The 24,849-nt window shown below is 41.7% G+C and overlaps 1 protein-coding gene across 1 annotated transcript; it reads left to right on the top strand.

Annotated features, from left to right (window-relative positions):
* Positions 1-1,221: 1,221 nt before the first annotated feature.
* On the top strand, positions 1,222-24,836 carry gzf1 (GDNF-inducible zinc finger protein 1). Its single transcript, XM_084314842.1, has 8 exons — positions 1,222-1,305; positions 14,718-15,730; positions 16,631-16,814; positions 17,104-17,273; positions 17,752-17,846; positions 19,565-19,732; positions 20,780-20,937; positions 22,392-24,836. Exons 2-8 carry the CDS (start codon positions 14,733-14,735, stop codon positions 23,010-23,012), a joined length of 2,394 nt encoding a protein of 797 aa, XP_084170968.1. The 5' UTR covers positions 1,222-1,305; positions 14,718-14,732; the 3' UTR covers positions 23,013-24,836.
* Positions 24,837-24,849: the final 13 nt, after the last annotated feature.

Below are 24,849 nucleotides of genomic sequence, written 5' to 3'. Positions count from 1 at the left end.
TCCAAACCCCCCCCCCCATCCAACCCCCTCCTAATGTACAGTTTCCTCCCCCTCGAATGTATATAGTTTCTGTTAGGATCTCTGTTAAACAGTACTGTATATCTGTATGTCATGTATGTCATAAATGTCATGATATATCTGTATATCTGTATGTTGTGTATGTCATTAATGTCATTATGAATTGAAAATGGGGGACCCTGATGTAAACAAGACGAAAGTCTTTCTCTGGTCTGCATCCCCTTAACAATTGTGTGTATTGAGCCATACTGTATTGTACCCATTCTGCAATCTGTTAATAAAATGTTCAATTAATCAATTAATCAATCAATCAATCAATCAATCAAACCTCTACCAAGGCTTAATACTCAGTAGAGCACATACCTCTATACTAAGGCATAAAACTCAGTAGAATACAGATCTACCGATGTACAGTAGTAAAAACAGCATAGTCCCTGAGCATGCATTACACTCCAGTCCAGGGAAAGGACAATGCCCATGTTCATTGCAACAATGAATTATGCTGACCAAAGTAACATTATTCCTCTATGACTTGTAGTTTCATTAATATAATTACACTGGAATGTTCACAGCAAATTGTATGTCAATCCAATTACTTTTCAGTGTGGCCTGATGGTGGCGCTATAGGAAAGGTCATGGGATCCCCTTCTGTTAGGGGTCACAGCATTTTTTGGCAAATCTGGCTGTTACTTTCTAAGATATCTTGTTCACTGACAGACAGACAGACAGACAGGCAGACAGACAGACAGACAGACAGACAGACAGACAGACAGACAGACAGACAGACAGACAGACAGACAGACAGACAGACAGACAGTCAGACTTTTGAAAACAACCTCCCTGGTCATTCGAGGCTGTAGTTGGCCTCAGTGCAATGGTGCCATCGTGTGGATATGAGAAAGTGATGCACATTGAATAGAAATCAGATTGCTAGGATAAACATATAAATCATGTAGGAAACGGGGGGATAGCCCTACACAATCTCTTTTAGTCCACTATGTAGGCCTAATTACAAAAAACAATTACCGGTATGCATTATGACCACAGCTCGTATTATAAAAAAATAAAACTGGTCTATAGTCTGTTTTGTAATTGCCCCGTACAATGCTTGCAAACGCAACATTAAAGGGGGAGAACCGATCTGCAATCAGCTGGTATCGTGCAACCGGATGTAAGTAAGGACGCGAAACGGAGGTCTGGTGTTTTCGGGAGCAGTTTCTACAGGAAATACCTCCCGCCGCAGAGAGAGGCGTTAATGTGAAGTGCTGCCATTTTACGGTGCTTACGGTAAGAACCCTTGTTTGGTGTGTAGTTGTTGTGTACACGTTCATCCGTGCTGCTCAGTTTGGTTGTCGATTATGGCTTGAATGTAACAGGGTCAGTTAGCAGCCGGAGTTATAGCTGATCTGTGGAAACACCAGACTTCTCAGAATATACCGCTCTGCTAGCGGTGGCTGTACAGCTAGGTAGCCACTAGCAGCTAGCATTGTTTACTAAATGCTGCAACATTAAATGAAATCTATAATAAAAGCCCCGATTCGCTAACATTTCCTTCTCCTTTGCACTGAACTATAGCGTGTGTGCACTAAGTTAGCTCTTTAGCCGAGGCCAGCTATTATTAAGACCTAGCTTACAACCAGAGACATTTCGACCTTTATAACCTTACCCTCGAGCAAGGCACTTCTTCGCTATCGGTGTGTCAAGCAACATGAATATCTAACTAGCTAGTCTAATTAGATGTAACAAGGAATACTCAACCACGCACTCCCTTTGAACCCAGTAAAACTGCTATATTAAACGGAATACTATACGGGTTACTTGTTGTTTGTATAACGCTCTGAACTTCATAAAAGTCAGACAAAGCTTTCCAAAAGCTCAAACAGTGAACTCCAAGCCCACGTGGTTGAACTAAAAATTCAAAGAAACAGACTAAGAAATGACGTAAACACCATGATCAGAACCGCAAAAAGAAATGTCATCGACAAAACTGAGGAAAACAAAAACAAATCCCGTGAACTTTGGAAATGACTCAATAATCAACTAGGCTGCAGTAAAAAACGTAACCAGATTCTCAAACATAAACATAAAGACGGACAACACGCTCATCACAGACAAGCTGGATGTAGCCAATTACTTAAACATCTTCTTCACAAACATAGCCACAACACTGGTAAACAAACTACCCTCCCACTCAGGGCATTATGGGGTAGAACACATAGTAGCATACTACAAAAACCTAGGGGTCCACAAAGATGACTTCAAACTTGAAATGGTAACAACCGATGAGGTACTCAAAAAATTTAGCGCCCTCCAACCTAACAAGGCCACTGGCCATGACAACATCCCCTCCAAATTCCTCAGAGACGCAGCAGCCGCCATCACCCCAGTCATCACACACATAATAAACCTCTCTATAAAACAGGGACACGTCCCCAAGGACTTCAAAATTGCGAGAGTGACCCCTCTGCACAAAAAGGGCAGCAAATTAGACCCAGGCAACTACCGCCCTGTTTCTATTCTTACCCCCATCTCGAAAGTCATGGAGAAAATAGTCTACGAACAGGTCGAAAAGTACCTGGCGGAAAAAAATCGAATCTACGAATTCCAATCTGGCTTCAGAACGTCCCACTCCACTGATCAGGGTTCGAAATTAACGGGGGCTCGGGGCAAAATGCCCTTGAAAATGGACAAAATGCCCTCGAAAATCAGTTAAGGGGGGCAGAAAATGCCCAGACAGTTTACTAATTATATATATAATTATATATATGATCTACAGTGCGAGCATTTCCCTTGTATTTGCCCCTAATAATATGTGTGTGTGCGCGACCCGGAAAAATCATTTACTCGAGACGAGTGACGATTACAAAACAGCTGCGCTGTTAATAGTCCCACATTACACAAGGCGCATAAACGTCCAATCACAGTAGCGCCCGAAAACAAAGTCACGGTACCGGCTTAGGCAAGTTATACATTCAGAATCAGACAACGCAAAAAAATCAGCCAGCCATGAAGCCCATTCATTTTTATTTTTAGCAAAAGAGAGACGAGGAGAAAGAGGAATCCGGCTGACATGGTTTTTTGAAGTGATATTCGCACGTGTTTTTGCGGGTCCAGTCCCCACGGTATGTTGACAGAATTCGCAAAACACCTTATCGACTGAAGCATAAAAGTCATTAGGATACTGCTCTGCTCTGAATTTAGGGCTTAGTGGGGAATTTCTTCCGACGTTAACGTTAACGACGCACCGAAGCAGCTAGAGGCTTGGACATTTCTCCGTGTTGTGTGTAACACGCAGCGGTCAGGGGCGGATTTAGGATTATAGGAGATCCGGGGCTTAGCCCAGATAGGTGCCCCCTCTTTTTTTTTTTTTTTTTTGATTAATTTCTTTAATTTTTTTTTTATTATTATTATTATTATTATTATAATTTTTTTAAGTTTTTTTTTAAATTTAATTAACCTGTACGTGCAATTTCCTGCAATATAGAGCCTTCAATCTTGACCAATAAAGCTGCTCTTTTCACTATAAAACTACGTTATGGTTAGATTTATATATTGGGGGGGGATATATCATATTTTTCATATGATCAAAAAGTGGTGGAGCAAGAGCATACCTTTGCTCCCCCAAGTTCAATAGTGGGAGAGCAGAGATGCTCCGAATGCTCTTATGGCCAGGCGTCTATGATTCACTGATACAAAGTAAAATAGTGCAGTGCAATAAAATAGTTATCATCGTATTTTTTCGGGAGGCCGGTAAGGAGTGCATTACAGTAGTCGAGTTGGCTTGAGATAAAGGCATGGATCTGGTTTTCAGCGTCCTTTTGATTTATAAATGGCCGTACTTTAGCTATGTTTCTAAGGTGGAAGAATTAAGTTTTTGTCAACTTGTTGATTGTGATTTAAAGCTTAGGTCTGAGTCTACCATGACACCAAGACTTAACTCACTCAAATACAGTTAGCAGCTGGATAGACCACAGATGGAAATTAGCTTCTGCTAAATCTGGTGCAAACATATTTTCATGTAACAATGATGAATTGTCACACAAAAAGAAAAAAAAAACCTTTTATTTAATTTATTTTTATTTTTTTTAAAATAGATTCTGGGCTTTTCAGAAAACATTCGGGGCTTGAGCCCCAGTAGCCACCCCCTAGCTCCGCCCCTGGCAGCGGTCCCCGCCTCCCTAGCTCCTTGCAACAAACGTTCCACCCAAAAACGGAATTTCTATTTCATAATGAATTAAATAATTGTATAAAGAATTTTCAATGTTCTGTCATCTAATAATATATTCCATTCCATTACCTTTCCTATCTGTATCAAAGTCAAAATGTTGGTATCATAACAACACTACAACATACAAAAGCAGCTTGACAACCGATATCCTTTGCGTTTGATTGATTGAAAACTTTATTAACAGATTGCAGAATGGGTACAATACAGTACAGCTTAATACACACAATTGTTAAGGGGATGCAGACCAGAGAAAGACTTTCGTCTTGTTTACATCAGGGTCCCCCATTTTCAATTCATAGTGTGCACACGCACAGTATAATATGCATGTGATAAATAGTTAATAAACTCTGTTACTTGAACAATTTTCACTGTGCTCCTAAATTTCTTTGTGTGCTCCTAAATTTTTATTTAGATTTTATTTATTAACATTTTATTTAGGAGCACATGTGCTCCTTGGGAAAAAGGTTAGCGTAGAGCCCTATATATGGAGACATTAACATTACATTATCAAACATAGGGACGAAGACTGTAAAAAAAAGTGTCAACAATGTTTTATAATCCTTATGTTAATTTTCATCATAAAAATTCAGTGCCCCCGAAATACAAAAAAGCCCCAGAAAAATCAATTAAGGGGGGCAAAAAAAGCCCTTGAATTTTTTTTTTAATTTCTAACCCTGCCACTGACACATGCCTCCTCTATTTGAACGACCACATCAAACAAGAGGTGGACGCAGGCAAATACTGCGGCATGGTCATGCTGGACCTACAAAAGGCCTTCGACACTGTCAATCACTCCATTCTGATGGACAAGCTAAAAGCAATTGGTTTTGATAACTTATCAGTGAGCTGGATGCAATCCTACCTGGAGGGGAGAGAACAGATGGTAGAGGTAAACGGTACTCTATCCCCCCCCCCTCACAGTGAGCTGTGGTGTTCCACAAGGAAGCATACTAGGACCGCTACTCTTCCTAATTTATGCAAATGACATGTCGTCAGCCTGTGACTGCAACTTGTTCCTGTTTGCGGACGACTCAGCCCTGCTGGTCTCTGACAAGAACAAGTTGCAGGTTGAAAAAACCCTCAGCTCGGAACTAGGCAAAATCTGCATATGGCTCGCTGATAACAAACTATCATTACACATGGGCAAAACAGAGTCCATTCTCTTCGGTTCAAATAACAAACTCAGCAAGACCGACGGCTTCTCAGTTACAGTGGGTGACAATATTGTCACAAGGAAAGACGAAATTACCTACCTGGGTTCCATCCTAGAGGCAAATCTTTCCTGTGACAAAATGGCATCCAATGTAATAAAAAAAGTCAACCAACGAACTAGATTCTTGTACCGGATCTCCTCTCTGGTAAACAAGAATACCCTGAAGACTCTGGCAGGAGCACTCATTCAAGGGTACTACGACTATGCGTGCAGGTGCACCTCATGGTACCAAAGCACCTCAAAGGCGATTAAAACAAAATTACAAACATCACAAAACAAACTGGTCAGACTTGACCAGAACCCACCTCACCCCTGCCCACTTTGACAACCTAGGATGGCTTAGAGTAGACGACAGAGTACAGCAACTTGCAATGGGCCTGGTCTACAAGATGCACTATATGACCGGGGTACCCATGTACATGTCAAAATACTTCCCAAAGGTCAGTGAATACCACAACCACTACACCAGAGGAAGCCCAACAAATCATGTTAAACCCAGATTCGGCTCAAACAAGGGACTAAATACGTTTCGCAATTATGCTACAACAATGTGGAACGCCCTACCCAAAGCTGTAAAGGAATGTGAATCCCTACCCACATTCAAAACCGCTCTTAAAGAGCACCTACGGGAGGCTGCAATTTGAAACTGGCCACCGTAAATGCCCCAAACCCCCACCACCTCCTAATAGACCGTCTCCTCCCCACCGCATGTATATATTCCCTCCCCGCCGTATGTATATTTCTCTCCCACCCACCCACCCCCTCCTAATGTACAGTCCCCTCCCCATCATATGTATATACTCTGTCAGGATCTAGGGGTAACAGTACTGTATATTTGAATACCGTTTATGTCACAAATGTATCTGTACTAAATACCTATATGTCCCTATGCCATAAATGTCATGTATGTTGTGTATGTCATAAATGTCTATATGAATTGAAAATGGGGGACCCTGATGGAAACAAGACAAACGTCTTTCTCAGGTCTGCATCCCCTTAACAATTGTATGTATTGAGCCGTACTGTATTGTACCCATTCTGCAATCTGTTAAATAAAGTTTTCATTCAACGTTACATGAATTGTCCCCTCTGTCGCATTTTAATCTAATCTAATATCTAATCTAATACTGATCCAAACAAATGACAGGTCGCCCTTCATCAGACCTCATCATGAAGAGATCAATATATTTATTGTGATAAAGATTTTAAATGACTGACCTCATCCGGTAGATATATTTCATCATCTGTAGGCTACTGGTCAGAAACTGCAATAAATAAATAAATAACCAGCATACAGAACATACAGTAAGAACAACAAGCCTAAACGAAATAAACGTAAGGTAACCAAAGTAAAGTACTTATTTGTCAAATACTTGCCCCGAAGTTTTTGAAGTGATCCAACTTCTCAAAATGTCAATATCAATGGAGAGTGTTTACTGGGGGTAGACAACTTGATTAGGCCTATTCCTATTTTATGTTTACCTATAATAGACCTATCGCTAAGCCACGCCCCCTTTGAAAACTCTGACACAGAGCCGACCGTGAATGACTCTCGTTGACGATGGCTGCAGGCAGCCCCTTTCCTGACTGTGATGCAAGCCTTGCTTCACAGTCACGAAAGGGGCTTATGCCGCTGGAGATTTACCACAGCAGGTAATAGACCTGTTTTTTAAAGATAACACAAATATTTCATCTAGAAGCAGACAGAGAGGGTTACAATATGCAGTGGAAAAGTACGTTCATGAGATACACATTTACCTTAGACCTCCATGGTGATGCAAGCATTAGCAATAGCTATAGATAACGTCTCAAGCATTACTTACAGTTGACTTGATTGAAGATTACAAGAACTATGACGATAATCCATGATTACTATTGCTGATACATTTAGTTTAGTGGTCCAACGCAGTATACGAGCTAGACCCGACAGTTGTGTCACTAGTCACTAGAATGAGGAAAAAAGTGAGAGCTGTCACTTGCCAACATTCCTCCATAAAGGGGTGAGACTTCAGAGAATGGTATGCTGCACATTCTAGTGTACATCAGGTCAAATGATTGATTACACTAACTATAAATGTATAGTGATAGAGACCAAAGTAAAAATACCTAATAATAAAATAGACCTAATATAGGGGGCGACAGTGGCTTGGGAGTAGAGCAGTCGTCTGGTAATCCGGAGGTTCCCGGTTTGATTGTCGCTCCTCCCGGGCAGCGTGTCGAAGTGTCCTTGAGCAAGACACTGATGAACAGGTTGGCACCTTGCATGGTTGCCTCCACCGTCGGTGTGTGAGTGAATGGGTAAGATGTGAGAAACAAATTGTAAAGCGCTTTGGATAAAAGCGCTATATAAATACAGCCATTTACCAAAATACCTGTAAATCACAGTAAATGGGTATACAGGTCAGGACATAGCTTTTCTTATAACACTAAGTATAAGTTATATTTAATATAAATATAAATAAATGCATACAACACATTCTCAAGATAGATCACTGATTAGAAAAAACCACACAACTAAAGTGTACATAAATAGCCACTATTTTTAATATATACAATAAATATACATGGATTTACAGTTACACAAATGGATGTACGATATAAACTGGAATAGCGAACAATATCATGTGTTGTTGTGATACATCTATGGTAATTTAACATTATATTCTTCTAGTACCTCAATTATGGATTAATAGCCTGGTCTGTTGACATTTGCAATATCGGCAACTGTTGATGAAGATTAAGTACTTTAACATTGTAAACCAGCAATCTGAGGGACACAGAGCAGCATAACTGGACCACTTTAACAACCTTCAGGTCAATCGAGGGTTGAATGCACTGAAATACAAGAACACCCTATAGAATATGTACTGTACTTTTACTTTTGAAACTTAATACAGTACTGTAGTTGTAATGGTACATAATTCACCCACAGACCTATTGTTAGGAACATTCTAGAAAATTAGTGCCGCCCGAACATTCTGGAACGTGTGTGATGATGTCATGGCAGTACATTCTAGAACCTTAGTTCTGCCCGATCATTCTGGAACGTTGGTGATGATGTCATAGTAGCACCTTCTAGAACCTCTAACATTCCTATTAAGCATTCTGTTTAGCTTTCTAGTAATGTCCACCTTCCATTGGGGGAGCCTGGTGCCCACAGGCCGGCACTCCTCATCTGGAGTAAGAGGGGAGGAGAGAGGGGTGATGGATAAGGGGAGAGGGATGAGGGGGAGGTGAATGAGGAGAGAGGTGAATGAGGAGAGAGGGATATTATTCAGTTAATGACATGATTGTAAAGCTGCACACATTCCATGATGCTCACTTTAGTCCAAAAACATAAATCAGACCTCTTTCATTGTCACTCATGTCCTGTCTTGGGTTGACCGGTGTCATCTCTGTGAGGGCAGTAACATCTCCAGCACACCTCATTCTGTGAAAAAAACACAAAAAGCTGAGTATTAGCTAAGTATAGACAGATAATAATAATAGTTCATTTATGGAGCATCTTTCATACATAAAATGCAGCTCAAAGTGGATTTTATTGACAACAAACATAACAACTTTGACAGATCAACATTTGTGTTTGCCTTGTCAGGGATAAAACGAAAAGTCCAGGGCCCTCATTCATCAACGTGTTCTACGCACAGATCTGTGCTTACCCTGTGCGTACGATCATTTCTAAGCAAAGAGTGGGATTCATCAATTTCTATTTGAACTTGACTCCGTGCTTACATCTATGCACAGGTCAGACCACACTTACCTGACGCCCAGTGGTAGAATATATTATTACAACAAGGAAATGAGCTTCTGTGCATAATAACACTGGCATGTTCTGTACGAACCGTAGTTCATTATAGTTCATTGTAAAATAGCAACAGTAGTGTAATTATGGTCAAAACCCTATAAATAGCATTTGGAATAATAGATCTTTCTCTCAGAATGAATGCAGCATGGTTTATATAGCGTTATCGGAATATACGGGGTGTAGGCTACTGACTGACTGCGCTCCGCGTAGCTTGATTGATTGATTGATTGAAAAGTTTATTAACAGATTGCAGAATGGGTACAGTACAGCTCAGTACATACAATTGTTAATTGGGGATGCAGACCAACTTTCGTCTTGTTTACATCAGGGTCCCCCATTTTCAATTCATCATAAATCATAAAGCTCAACTCGTTATTATTTTGCGCACAGACCGCCGAAACACGGGAACGTTTTGATTATATTTAGAAGGCTTTACGTTAAACGAAACAAGTGGAATTTCGAAGCTGTAAGCAGAATAAGTCATATGAATATAGTGTTCTTCCCCCTTTTTACTGTATAAGAAAGAATAGAAAACGCATTGCAATGACACCATGCAGACAGATAGTGGACACTACAGACTATGTATATGATGGGATTCAAGTTCGCGTTTTTGTTGCTCATAGGCATGCTGTCAGAGTATGATATCTTAATCAAACATTCTAGAACATTTGTCGTCACAGATCATGTCCTAATAGAACATAGGCTATGGCATGGATCGTGATATTGTGTGGACTGTAATTATTACTGTACCGGTACCACCCATTGTGACAACAGCCTTGTGAGTCCCGCACACAAACATGATGGAATTCAAGTTCATGTATTGAAAGGCATGCCTACATCATACATGCAGTGAGATTCATTGTTCTTGTATATGCTCTCTATTATTGTTTATATAGGCTACCCAATACTGACATCAAAATAGATTGTAGTATGCCTCTAGAAATCATATGCAGCAGGTAGAAAATTGACGGGAGATCCATCGCGATTTGGAATAGAATTGAGGAGAACTTTAATCCCTGGGTATCAATCAAACAACACGGGAAAAGGCAGTCATATTCTAGCGCGGTCTTTATTAGCCGACAACAAAATAGATGCCTCTAAAAATCATATAGCCAATCGAACACAACTAATAAAGGCATTCATATTACAGCACGGTTATAATGACACACAACCAACGCCAAACAGTGGTCAACGAACGGTCTTTATTAGTATTCTGAGCTGTCCAGGCAGAATTGCAGCAATGGTCTTAGGGAGCCGTTGATATCTGACATCACCGTTTACAAGTCCGCCTTTTATTATTTATCCCATAATACGCGATAGTGTCTTCTTGGTTCGACAGCAGTGAACAATCTTCGTGGAGTTTCTCAGGGTTCCGCTCGGGTCAGTCCATTATTTCACATCCCATGGGGGGTGTTTCCTCATTTTCATGACCATATATGGATAATCATGCACGAGCATTGACGGTAGAACAAAGTGGTATTCATCAACACGGAGGGGCATAGAGCCTGCGTACGCACCGTGTGATGAATCCCGACTTCCCTGTGCGTACACTAGTTCTACATTCCGTGCTTACGTGTGGAAATAGAAATGTTCTACGCACACTATTGATGAATGAGGGCCCAGGACTTATTTACTGTTTACATCGTTGTCCCTGTTGTTACTGGTTTCAAGTGGCACTATGGCATCTGAAGTGCATCGAGCATTCTTAGTGCATGTAGTAGTATTCATGTTATTAGTATTCTGTTGTCTGTTAGCCAGTTCTTTATACTATCAATGGTGGTCACTACATTACATCTATAACTGTCCTTGTTGGTCATCATTTCCACTGTTATGCTATGCACCTGGCTTGCGGTAACGTTGCTGACGTTATGATGCAGAAAGCTATACAGAAGGCTCACGTTATGATGCAGAAAGCTAACCTTATGATACAGAAGGCTCATGTTATGATGCAGAAAGCTAACCTTATGATACAGAAGGCTCACGTTATGATGCAGAAATATCTGTGGTATCGTTACATGTTGGCAGCTAATGTTAGCTAGCTGCTAACCTTAGCTAACTGGGCTGGATATACGAGAGCTAGTTCGCAGTCAAAGTCAAACGTTAGCAAACTAATAGTTTGGTCTACGTTTCGAATACATGCCGTCAAATATTATGTCTTTATGAATTGACCTTACCTTTGAGCAAACATAAGTGTCCTTGGTAATGGTCTTCACATTCAGTTGTGTATGTGTATCGCTTGCATTTCTCTAGTTTTCGTTTGGGCTTCGGGAAAGGTATGAAATATACTCTTCCATCCAGTCTTTCAGGGTACCTGGTGTCCGAATTACAGGTACCCCACGCACAGCATTTCACCATCCGATATTAGGTAGATAATAACATATAAACTGAACTCTTACACAGTGGTTTTGATCACAGCCGTCTGGTTTGATGCAGCCCACAAATGGCTTTTCTGGTGTTGACCGAGTTTTCTGCAGCGAAGTTTTTGCTGTGATATGATTGGACAAATTCTATTTTGGGGCGTGGTTTAGCGACAGGTCTATTGTACTATATCTATTGTGCTATATTTAATTTAGTTTATATCCCATATAATTTTATTCAACCTCTTATATACAGTTGTACAGCCCTGGCCTATATTTTATTTCATAATTATATTATTCTATTGTGCTTAACTTAGCTCATATTTAATTTAATTTTACTCCACCACTGTATTGTATTATCTGTCTGTTAATGTCTGTCCGCTATGTGAAAACTACTTGGCAATAAAGTCCTTTCTGATTCTGATTCTGATTAGGATGTAAAATTAGTTATTTTTACTCCCAAGTTGATTGATTGATTGATTGAAAACTTTATTAACAGATTGCAGAATGGGTACAGTACAGCTCAATACATACAATTGTTAAGGGGATGCAGACCAGAGAAAGGCTTTCGTCTTGTTTACATCAGGGTCCCCCATTTTCAATTCATCATAACATATGACATACATGACATACAGATAGACAGTACTGCTACATAGATACATTTATGACATACCAGATTTGCAAATACAGTACTGTTTGTGATACGAAAAGAGTCCAGAAAAGAGAGTATATACATTTGACGTAGAAACTGTACATTGGAGGAGGTGGGGCCGTGGGGGGGACTGTACATTGGAGGTGGTTGGGGGGGGGGGGGCACTGTACAACTGTACAACTGTACAAGCAAAACTGTACATTGGAGTATTGACAAGACCATACATGGTCATTTACTGTACATTGGGGGGGGGGGGGGGTTGAGTTAAAACATTTACAGGGGCCAGTTTCGAATTTCAGTCTCCCATAGGTGTTTTTTGAGTGTTTTTGAAAGTGGGTAGTGATTCACATTCCTTTACAGCTTTGGGTAGGGCGTTCCACATTGATGTGGCATAATTGCGAAACGTGTTTAGTCCCTTGTTTGAGCCGAATCTGGGTTTAACATGATTTGTGGAGCTCCCTCTGGTGTTGTGATCGTGGTATTCACTGGCCTTTGGGAAGTATTTTGACATGTACCTTGGTCATGTAGTGTATCTTGTAGACCAGGCCCATTGCAAGTTGCTGTACTCTGTCGTCTACTCTAAGCCATCCTAGGTTGTCAAAGTGGGCAGGGGTGAGGTGGGTTTTAGGAGTAAGGTCAAGCAGTAGTCTGACCAGTTTGTTTTGAGATGTTTGTAATTTTGTTTTTAGCGCCTTTGAGGTGCTTTGGTACCATGAGGTGCAAGCATAGTCGTAGTACCCTTGAATGAGTGCTCCTGCCTGAGTCTTCAGGGTATTCTTGTTTACCAGTGAGGAGATCCGGTACAAGAATCGTGTTCGTTGGTTGACTTTTTTTTATTACATTGGATGCCATTTTGTCACAGGAAAGATTTGCCTCTAGGATGGAACCCAGGTAGGTAATATCTTCTTTCCTTGTGACAATATATTTGTCACCCACTGTAACTGAGAAGCCGTCGGTCTTGCTGAGTTTGTTATTTGAACCGAAGAGAATGGACTCGGTTTTGCCCATGTGTAATGATAGTTTGTTATCAGCGAGCCATATATGCAGATTTTGCCTAGTTCTGAGCTGAGGGTTTTTTCAACCTGTAACTTGTTCTTGTCAGAGACCAGCAGGGCTGAGTCGTCCGCAAACAGGAACAAGTTGCAGTCACAAGCTGACGACATGTCATTTGCATAAATTAGGAACAGTAGCCGACCTAGTATGCTTCCTTGTGGAACACCACAGCTCACTGTGAGGGGGGGGGGATAGGGTACCGTTTACCTCCACCATCTGCTCTCTCCACTCCAGGTAGGATTGCATCCAGCTCACTGATTGACAAGCTAAAAGCAATTGGTTTTGATAGTCTATCAGAATGGTGTGATTGACCGTGTCGAAGGCCTTTTGTAGGTCCAGCATGACCATGCCGCAGTATTTGCCTGCGTCCACCTCTTGTTTGATGTGGTCGTTTAAATAGAGAAGGCATGTGTCAGTGGAGTGGGATTTTCTGAAGCCAGATTGGAATTCGTAGATTCGATTTTTTTCCGAGAGGTATTTTTCCGACCTGTTCGTCTACAATTTTTTCCATGACTTTCGAGATGGAGGTAAGGATAGAAACAGGGCGGTAGTTGCCAGGTCTAATTTACTGCCTTTTTTGTGCAGGGGTGTTACTCTCGCAATTTTGAAGTCCTTGGGGACGTGTCCCTGTTTTATGGAGAGGTTTATTATGTGTGTGATGACTGGGGTGATGGCGGCTGCTGAGTCTCTGAGGAATTTGGAGGGGATGTTGTCATGGCCAGTTGCCTTGTTAGGTTGGAGGGCACTCAGTTTTTTGAGTACCTCATCTGTTGTTACCATTTCCAGTTTGAAGTCGTCTTTGTGGACCCCTAGGGCCTAGGTTCTTGTAGTATGCTACTATGTGTTCTACCCCATACTGCCCTGAGTGGGAGGGTAGTTTGTTTACCAGTGTTGTGGCTATGTTTGTGAAGAAACTGTTTAAGTAATTGGCTACATCCAGCTTGTCTGTGATGAGCGTGTTGTCCGTCTTTATGTTTATGTTTGAGAATCTGGTTTTAAGTTTTTTACTGCAGCCTAGTTGGTTATTGAGTAATTTCCAAGGTTCACGTGGTTTGTTTTTGTTTTCCTGCATTATATTTTTCTGGGTGCTACTGCTGCCTTGATGAATCGAATGGGACTTTACGTTCTATTCAAGATGTCAGCCCACACAGTAAACTTTCCATTGACATTTTTTAAAGTTGTTTAAAATTTTGATGACATTTGAAATCAGCACGGCTGCAAAGTGTGAGTCTTTGCGAGCTTTGGCATGGGTTGATTATTTAGAATGATCGCTAGCAAATGCAACCATATTATAGATTGCTCCGTTGTTCTGACCGGGGATTACGTCTGACATGGTCGAGAAACCCGTCTCTAACTTTTGCTATCCTTCCTCTCCTGTGTTGTCTCTACAGAAGTACTAATGAAACATGGGTGACGGCATGGTGCGGCTCTCCTCCAAGAGCCACCCTGAAAGCATCCTGGGCTCCCTGCATCAACTGCGGCTGCAGGGCCGGCTGAACGACATTACGGTTCACGTGTACACCCAGGGAGAAGCAGAGGAGTTCCAAGCCCACCAGGTGATGCTCGCCGCGGCCAGTGGCTACTTCAAGAAGATCCTCCTCTCCCAGGACGCTACCCTTGGCGATTCACTCTACTTGAACATGCACACCACCGACTTCTCCAAGTTTCTGGAGTTCCTATACACCGGCACCGTGGAAGTCACCAGGGACGAGATCGACGGCGTCCGAGAAGCGGCGTTGCTGTTGGAATGTGAGGATCTCTTGGAGGTTTGCAGCAAGGCCCTGGAAGCTGGAGGGACACGGGGGGAGAACCAGGAGTCTGCTGAGGGGACACCAGCCCCCTCACCACCAGAGGCTGCACCGACAACGAGAGCGAAGAAACGGCCAAACCGAGCCTCTCTCAAGCGCGGGCGTTCTCTGAAGAGAGGAAGGCAGAGGGTGAAGGCTGAGGCTGACGTCGGTGACCAAGAAGCGACAGGAGAAGAAGAGGGAGTCGGCAGCAGGCGGGCACGCGGCACGGTCTCTGCACACACCTTGTTTGGGAAAATAAGGAAATCGTCTGAAGAACTGAAGGAGACTTCCAGCCTGGGTGCTAGGAGACTTCCAGCCTGGATGTTAGTGAAGACCCAAAAGGAAGAGCCTGAGGCTCAACCAGAGAGCCAGGCTGAGAATGGAGGGGAGGAGGCATCACTGGATTCACCGGTCTCAGATGATAATGATGATGGGGATGAGGAAGAGGAGGAGGAGAATGTACCACAGGAGGATCCCGATGACCCGTTGTACCTCTCACTGGAGGAGGAGAAGGAGGCCCAGACTACATCAAGGAGAGCCTCCAAGGCCCAGTTTGAGTGTGACAAATGCCAGAGGACCTTTCACTACGAGAGAAGCTACTTAAAGCACATCAGGTGTGTGTTGAGATATAGCAGGGATGTAGGCTAATTAAAATATTTTCCCACCCACAATTCCTATACGTTTATTTTTAAAATTCCTGTTTACCGCTTTTTAATCACTTTGTGCTGATAAAATCATAGCTGAATGATGCCTTGAAGTCAACGAGACCACATTAGTTCCCTTCCCCTGCATGATAAAATGCCAAGTAACAAATACAACTGCAGCAAGAAGCAAGCGGCAAATATTTCTTGGAAACATTTACTTAGTTCCCTGAAGTAAAGATCGAGTCAACGTCATGTGTTGTGCCTTTCCTACCAATATGGCACAATGGCAAAAACACAGTTCATTGACCACGGCTGTCATCTAATGATGGTCACGTGTTATCTCGTTACTCACCTGTTGTTTGTCTACCAAGATGTCTGAAATGATGATGTATTGGCAATAGGGGTGTAATGATGCATCGATTAATCGAAATGCATCGATTCTAATGTGACGATTCAACTGCATCGATTTGAAAATGTTAGAATCACTTCTAATCTAAATGAATCGAAATTAAAAAATGTTTTTATTGTTGTTATTATATTTTTTTTTAAATGTTTTTTTTATGTGTGTATTGTTTTTATTGACCTATAGTCCATTCATGCTGAGTGAATCAGTTCCCCCAGCCACATTTGTGTATTCAACATTTTTGGGGGAATTAACTGATAGAAAATGTATCGAAAATTTATCTAATCGAATCGTGGTCAAATGAAGAGATTTCATGATTCATTGAATCGTTGCCTGAATAATCGTAATCGAAAATAATCGTTGTGAGGTCGCATCGTTACACCCCTAATTGTCAACCCTATGAATGGATGTTGGTCATGCGCTGCAGAATACTGTGTGTTGACGCTGCCACCTGTTGTTCTCACCAGTACATACCACGGAGAGAAGGCCGATGTGATCTATAAGTGTGAGACCTGCCAGCAGACGTTCGCTAACCGCGGCAACCTGAAGATCCACGAGCAGCACGTCCACAGTGACGAGAGGCCGTTCGCCTGCCAGGTCTGCACCAAGACCTTCAAGCGCAAGAAGGACGTGATCCGCCACCAGCGGCAGGTCCGTGTATTCTCCTCAGATTCCTCCTTTTAGCTGGAAATGCTACATTTTCATGCTGCATCGCTGGTCATTTTTGGCAGATTAGGCTACTGTTTTCCCAAAATCTTCCACTTTATTTCCTAAATCTTATGCTTTATTTCCTAATTCCTCATCCTGCCCTGATCACACCTTTGCTTACCAGAGTTATACTTTTACAATAAAACAATACCTTAAAATATGCTTTGATCAATCTATAACTATATATTCAGGCTTGTATCTATAATTATAATACCCCCCCCCCCCTCCCCAGGTGCATGAGGGTGGAGGAAAGAGACACATGTGTCCTGCCTGTGGCAAGGCACTGAGCTCTAAAACATCCCTCATGCTTCACGAGAGGACCCACACGGGCACCAAGCCCTTCGAATGCACCGACTGTGAAGCCAAGTTCACCCAGCGCTCTGCCCTCAAGATGCATCATAGGTAATAATGTGTTGTAGGGCAGTCTATTGATAAGTAGGCTATTGTTTATTGTCTTTCGGTGTTGCGTCATGTTCTTTTGATGTTGTGTGAGTCAAGATGCACAGTGTTGTTGATCCACTCAGCCCATGCCATGTGTTGGATCTCTATAATGGATAAAAAAAAACGATATCTCAACGATTCTTGTCCAGTGGCCGCAAACAAATGGTCTAAGACAAGCCTGTACTGTTCAGTCAAATTAATGGATCGGATTGGTACTAAAGCTTAGTTAGGACTTAGGACTCAGAATTGGTATTGTCAATGGAAAGGTTGTATTAGTACATTCCTGCTGGAATTCAAGTTCAAGTTTATTTTATTTGTCATATGTTGGATGAGAGAACCGGTTAGCTCAGCAGTAAGAGCACTAGGCACATTGGAGCACTAGTCATATAAGGGTCATAGAGTTATGTCTCCTCAGTGTCTTGTGTCTTCCAATGTTCAGGACTCACACCGGGGAGAAGCCATTTGTCTGTGACCAGTGTGGTGCCAGGTTCACCCAGAAGCACATGCTTTCCTATCACAACAGATCCCACACAGGTAAGAAGGGTAATCAAATACTATACCTGAGGCCATGCTGCTTTTTGGTGTCGGTAGTCATTTATAGGATGTCAATGGGTATGAAGAGGTATCGAATCAGAGATGCAGTGAGACGGATGATCACTGGTCGTTTTGAATTGGAAACCCTGTGACACTAAAGTAGGCAGCCAGCAACAAAAACATATATTCATATCAAAACACATTCTGAGAAAATAATTAAATGTGATGTGATTTTATGTCGAGTAAAATCACAATTTACTGTGTCTGAGGTTTTAAAGATGTTTTTAGATTAATAACGTTCACTGCTAAAATGCTGGGAATCTCAGTGTGTGGTTACCATGGTAACGGGGCACCCCATGGCAGAAATCACCGGATGGCGCATGTGTCAAAGCTGGTCTTGGAGGCATTTTTCTTTCACATAATTATCTTTTTTTGACCTAATTAACTATTCTTCGTTGTCATTAATTTACCAGTGACGTTTAAAGAAAAATTATATGTAGGCTATGACAGATTCTTATATTCAGATGACTCCGTATTCAAAGAGATATAGGTCAGGTCTGGTTAGTCTTCCCCGTTACCAAGATGGCGGCAGAGTGAACGGACTTCTCTTTAGACACACTTTAATCTAACAACATGTTGGATGATCGTATGTCAAGTTTCCTATAGTTTATGGGCATTCTTTTAGATGTCAGTCTCAAATCGACCATGAAACTCTAGCCAGCTTTCCATGTATCTCAAGGAGTTTCTCAAGGTAGCAGGGTTTATATGGTGCCACTTATTCAATTGGTCTGACATTTGTGGGAGCAGAGTTGAGCATAATTAAAGGAGATCTGCGTTTTTACATTTGTGAACAAATTTGAATTTATTTTTGAAAAAAAGATTGTTTAGTTTGTTTATTTCGGTCATTATTAACTATTTCTTTACATGGTATGTTCATAGAAATCAATAATAATAATATGTAATTTAAAAGTGTATCAAAATAGAAAGAAAAGAACTGTACCAAAACAACATCTTTCCAGGAAATAGTTAATTGCAAGTCTTGAGTGAACACTGTGGAGCTGAGCAGATGACGTTATGAAACCACAATAGTCAAAACAACAGACATAATACACTATTGGACTTATATACTCCTGATTACTTGAATGAAAACAAAGATGGTGGCGAATGGCGCGATAAACAACAAGAATGCCAAGGGGATACCATGTCAGTAGTTGTGCTCTTGTGATTGGTTGAAGTTTGGCAGGGCTTATCTTTGCTTATGGGTACTGTAGTAGTTGCCATGGAAACGAGTAAAAATGATGGTATGAAACAATTTTCTCAAAGAATACGTTTACCTTATTGGTTGTAACAGTAATAAGAATTAAATAATCTACCTCCCGTCAAAGATAATGAACCTACACAATAGAATAGAATAGAAATACTTTAATCATCCCAAATTTGGCAATAATGGTTTGGCTGTAATAGTTTTGATCTTCAATGGGTGGCTATAATGGGGGGAAGTCACAGGTGGAACCTCCCTCCCCAGGCCTGCTCATCTACCACTATGCCCTCTCTGAGAGACCTCTTTGAACTGGCTTCTATCAGAGGCAGAGAATTGACCACAGGAGGTATAGTGAATGTCAAGTTGTTTGTGTGAAGAGCTTATCTTCATGGACCAGACCAATCGCCGCCCGTTGTGTTGTGTCTGATACGTGTTGTGTTTTTGTCTGGTCGTCTAGGAGAGAAGCCCTTCATGTGTGAGGCCTGCGGCAAAAGCTTTGCATCCAAAGAGTATCTGAGACACCACTCCAACATCCACACTGGCTCCAGGCCGTACAAGTGTGGAGTCTGCACACGGGGCTTCGCTCAAAGGAACTCCCTTCACCAGCATATGAAGATACACACAGGTAACCACCGTAAAAGATCCAGGATCGAATAGAAATACTTTATTCATCCAGAGGGAAATTTGGCACTACAAATCGCTCACAGTGAACGGTAAACATTTAGGTAGACAAAAACAAAAAGTCACGAATAAGAATAAAAATAAGCCTAAGAATAAAATATGGTCCGGGATATATATATTTCCTATGTTATATTCTAATATAAATATACTAATATAAAATGTCCCATGTTACATTCTAATATAAAATATACAGTAAAAATATCCAGAATATACAGTAAGTGTAAAATTGTACTATGTTGGTCTAAAAGTAAAAGTCCAGGAAGATAGTACTGTCACCATGTGTGCTCAGTGATGCAGTGGGGCACATTGATGCATTATAAAGTCTGAAGGCTGTTGGGAATGAAGGAATTCCTGTGGCGTTCAGTGCTACATCTTGGGAGTCTAGCACTGAACGTGCTCCTTCTGTCAGCCAAGTCTGTGTATAGTGGGTGGGAGGGACTCAGTCGCGTGTGTGGGGGAAAAAAGGGTTGTTTTGTCGTGATTTATTTCTATGAGAAATCAGTTTGTTATTCCTGGCATTTCAGTGTTGATTAGCTAAAGGATTGTCTGTTTATGTATATACAGTAGGGCTAGGCAATGTGAAAAAACAACATATGAATATGATATTTATCATATATTTCTTTAGGTGTGGAAAATCCCATAAAGATAATCGAGATAATTGATGATCATCATATTGTACTGGAGGGTATTAAAGAAGTCTCTAAATGTGGCGACAGTGGCTCGGGAGGTAGAGCAGTCGTCTGGTAATCCGGAGGTTCACTGTTCGATTCCTGCTCCTCCTGGGCAGCGCGTCGAAGTGTCCTTGAGCAAGACACTTAACCCCTAATTGCTTCTGATGAGCAGGTTGGCACCTTGCATGGTCGCCTCTGCCGTCGGTGTGTGAATGTGTGAGTGAAAAAAATGTGAGGGACAAAATTGTCAAGCGCTTTGGTTAAAAGTGCTATATACCATTTACCATTCTAAATGTTTCCCTGTCTCTGGTGGCTGACAGGCGAGCGTCCATACAAGTGTAAAGACTGTGAGAAGCAGTTCACTCAGCTCAATGCACTCCAGCGGCACCAGCGCATCCACACGGGGGAGAAACCCTACATGTGTGGCCTCTGTAACCGCACCTTCACGGACAAGTCCACCGTGCGCAGACACACCATGGTAAGAGAGAGAACCTACTTTTTGATGTCCGACTATCAACTGTCCCTTCGTATCTGGAGCTAATACTCCCTTTCAAACTAAGGGACTCTCATTAATGACCAGAAAACTACTTTAATATACATATAAATGTCTTTATTTATTCTTTTAAAATGTATGTTAGAAACGGATGTCTAAGAATAATCGTCAACGCTCATTCAGTCAGGATCCATGAGCTGTGTTTATTATCCGGCTGCTGTTATGAATGAATGTGTGGAATAATGAATGCCCCAGGTGTACAGTTCAACCTCCCTAATATAAAACTGTTATATTAAATGTGTTATGTAAGGGATAATGTATAGCTACGAGGTCATTGTCGCAAAATAATTGACCGACACGGAGTTTAGAACACAGAGGCGCCGCGCCGAGGTGTTCTAAACGCAGTGAATGTCAATTATTTTGTGACAATGATCGAGTATAGCTATACATTATCCCGCTTATTACATGGCTAACTTACTAACAATATACCTAATTCATTTTACACCATCGACAAGACGAGATCAAATGCAGACGCAGTTGTTCTGTGGCTCCTCTGTCATCATCGCCGGCAGCCGGTCTGATTGCACTGATGTAGTGCAGCTGTGCATATGCTGAGCAGCTTTCGTGACTGCAACCAAAATGCTTGATTGTGATTGGTCAATAGCGCTCTGTTACCCGTATCAGCGGTCATTATTGCGCGTTGCCCATGGCAGCGGTCAGTTATCGAGAAATAATTCACCGCTGTCGGGGGCAACCGAGCGCTATTGACCAATCACAATCAAGCATTTTGGCGAATGTTAAAACGCCATGTAATAATGTTAAATAATAAATGTTCATATTATTGAATAGATCCAAAAATATGAAAAATGCATGTTTACATTCCAAAACATTCTACCTCCTAATTGCACATGTCCACAAGGAAATTCCAACAATTGTTAAGTCCAATAGTAGTAAGGTATATGTCAATATAACTGTTGCGGCAGTATACTGTAATAGACAGACCTGCTGAGGGGCTGAGCGATGGAGTTCAAACAATTGACGCGCGACATGAAATAACTCCGTTCCACGTCCAGGAAATACTTTTAAGGCATTTATTCTTTCGCTTCATCATGAGACAAACAAAATACGATTTGCACTTTGCGGTATTGCGTTATTGCGGTCAAAAGATAATATGCTCTCCTAACTCTCACCCCCTCTCTCCGTGAGCTGTCAACCTCTGTGAACTGTCAACGTGAAAAGGTGAATGAAATTCCATAAGACGCTCCCATTAGCGCCACACCCCCGTGAGCACGCCCACCACCTAAAGTGACAGTACAACTAATAATACAACAAAACTAGAATACTGAATCATAATAAAGAGACCTCCATTACGGCGCCTACAATAACCATGCAGACATGTTCTCCTGTAACTCCTGCTGATTTGCTCTTGTGATCGCCAGACTCACGACACAGACGCCCCCTGGAAGAACTACCTGGTGGTGTTGCAGGGCAACGTGGAGGATAAGAAACCAAAGCCCTCTCCCAAGGCCAAAGCAGAGAGGTCCGGGGACGCCAAGCAGAACAAAGGCACGGCGGCGGTTGGTACTGGCGTCGCCAAGGCCCAGACGGTGATGGTGCCGGCGGAGCCCGTCACGCTCTCTGCCGACTGGGCCACGTCCGGCACCATCGCCCTGGTCGCCCTGGACGGCACGGGGGCCAGCATCATCTCCCTGGACGGTTCCACCATCTCCGTCCCCTTCTCCCTCCCCGTCGTCACCATGGCTCACTCCATCTGCCCCGTGTCCTCCTTGTCCTCCATCTCGGTGCCGGTGTCCCTCGCCGTCCCCGTTTCGGATGCCATGTTGGCCTCCGTGTCGCTGACCCCAGTCATGTCGACCGCTGCCTCGCAGAACATCTCGGTGCCGGTTTCAGAGACGGGCGTCTTGCCTGAGCCTGAGATAGTGACCGTGGTCGTCACAGGGAACGAGTACGTTACAGAACACATACCTGCCGCTGTCTCAGACGGTGAGCAGCACAGAACTGTGGAAGAAGGAAGCACTGAGGTGGTGAGCCTCACCTGAAGGCGCTGTGTAGAAATGTGTAATATTTATCTTTGTTTTAATGTAAAGATTCAATCTTACATTAAAATAAGATCATTTAATGGTTCAATCTGAGGGCAGGGTGGTTAAAATCCACTTCATTAATTCGTACTGTGATGTGTTCCACTTGGAGGATTCAAAACAAATGCTTGAATGTTCTTTACATTCTGATAAGATGACTATTTTAAATGCTTACATTTTCATTTAGCCTTTAGAATGCATCTTTTGGTACTGTATGTACCAAGTCTTTTTTTTTGCACGTTCTAGGGAGATTAATACGAAGGCTAATTGTTGGTCACTCTTAAGTCGGTAGCATAATCTCAATAGCTTCATCTATTTAATGAGTTGTAATATCTACCATTACCACATCATTATGGAATTGTCAGGACATAAATTACAAAATAATAAGTCATGCATCCAGAGCATATCAATTACTGCACTTAAGATCAGAGATGGACAACAATACGATGGTTTGATCATCTTTATTACTGTCCATTCGCACAAGCGTACAGATCAAATTCCAAAGTCCCACTATTATTCCCCTTCTGAAAAAAGCTTGATATGCAGGGTACCCCTTGAGTAAAACCTTTGGTGCTGCTCACACTAGTAAATGTAGCACGGGCACTAAACTATACACAATGACATGCTCTGGAACTAGCCATTCAGAAGGTGCACTGAGACTAGCAAACCTTCATACTATGATTACTTCACAACACGGCACAAGATGAGATGATGCAGATTTTCATTAATTCTTTTTCAAGTGGAAACTGCCCTGGCAATACAGTGAGGGTCATCATTGTCATTGCTCTGAATAAAAATAAATTAAAAAAAGAACAGGCAAACTACAAACCTCAGCAAACATTGGTAAAATACTCAAATTAAACATAATAAAATCATGACTGAATTACAGATGTATACAAAAACAAAGAATCAAAACGAAATCAACTGTACGAGTGGTCAATTGGTATAATGACTAGTGGTTGTAACAGTCTACATTAAATGTCTATCAATTGTCTTCTTTGTGATTCAATTTGTTTGCCTTTACTCTAAAACTTCACGCTTACCTGATAATACATTCTCCAGCTGTTTGCCACAAATACACTGGATGGAAAATATAAATCAAATCAATTGTATTACAATTAATAATTTATATAAAGTAAACTAAAAATGTTTACAAATAACTTTAAATATTTAAATTTCAACATAAAAACAAACGTGTGTCCGACTAAACCTATACAAGGGTTTCAGTTGTACAAATCATGCAGTGCTTGCCCTCGAGTCGATACTAATGTGGGATGCGCCTGTGCGCGCCAGTAGGATGTTTGTAATACATCTCACCACTCAAACCCCCTGGTTACATATATACCTCTGCATAAAGGGGGAATGCAGCTATCCTCTGAAGAGGTGAAGGCCCACAGGGTTGCATCCTAACTGGGTTTAAGACATGTTTTAATCCGAGAGTACAGATGGAAACTTGGGATAAGCAATTGGCCAGATAACATTCCAAAGACATCAATGAAGAACATCCCAACATTTTATTCACAAATTAACAATTATCAATATGTCACGTCATCGCATTGTGATACATAGTTAAATCTTTCAAAAGGTTATGGCTAAACTCGCAGGTCCCGCTTTGTGAACCACTCCCCTGGATAGACCCCAGTGTGATGAGCTGGAGAACATTCAAAAATCAAAAGTATAACTCCTCTACAGATTATCTATGGATTGCAGCAGTTAGAATAATTTGGACGTACTGTGTGACGATCATGGAGAACCTGGGCTGAGTTAGTGCACAAATAAAAATATGTTGCGAGTATAA

Source organism: Notolepis coatsorum (genome assembly GCF_963971535.1).
Source record: "Notolepis coatsorum genome assembly, chromosome: 5".
Lineage (NCBI taxonomy): Eukaryota > Metazoa > Chordata > Actinopteri > Aulopiformes > Paralepididae > Notolepis > Notolepis coatsorum.
The sequence above is the reverse complement of the archived record's forward strand: the minus strand, read 5'-3'. Positions and strand labels throughout refer to the sequence as shown.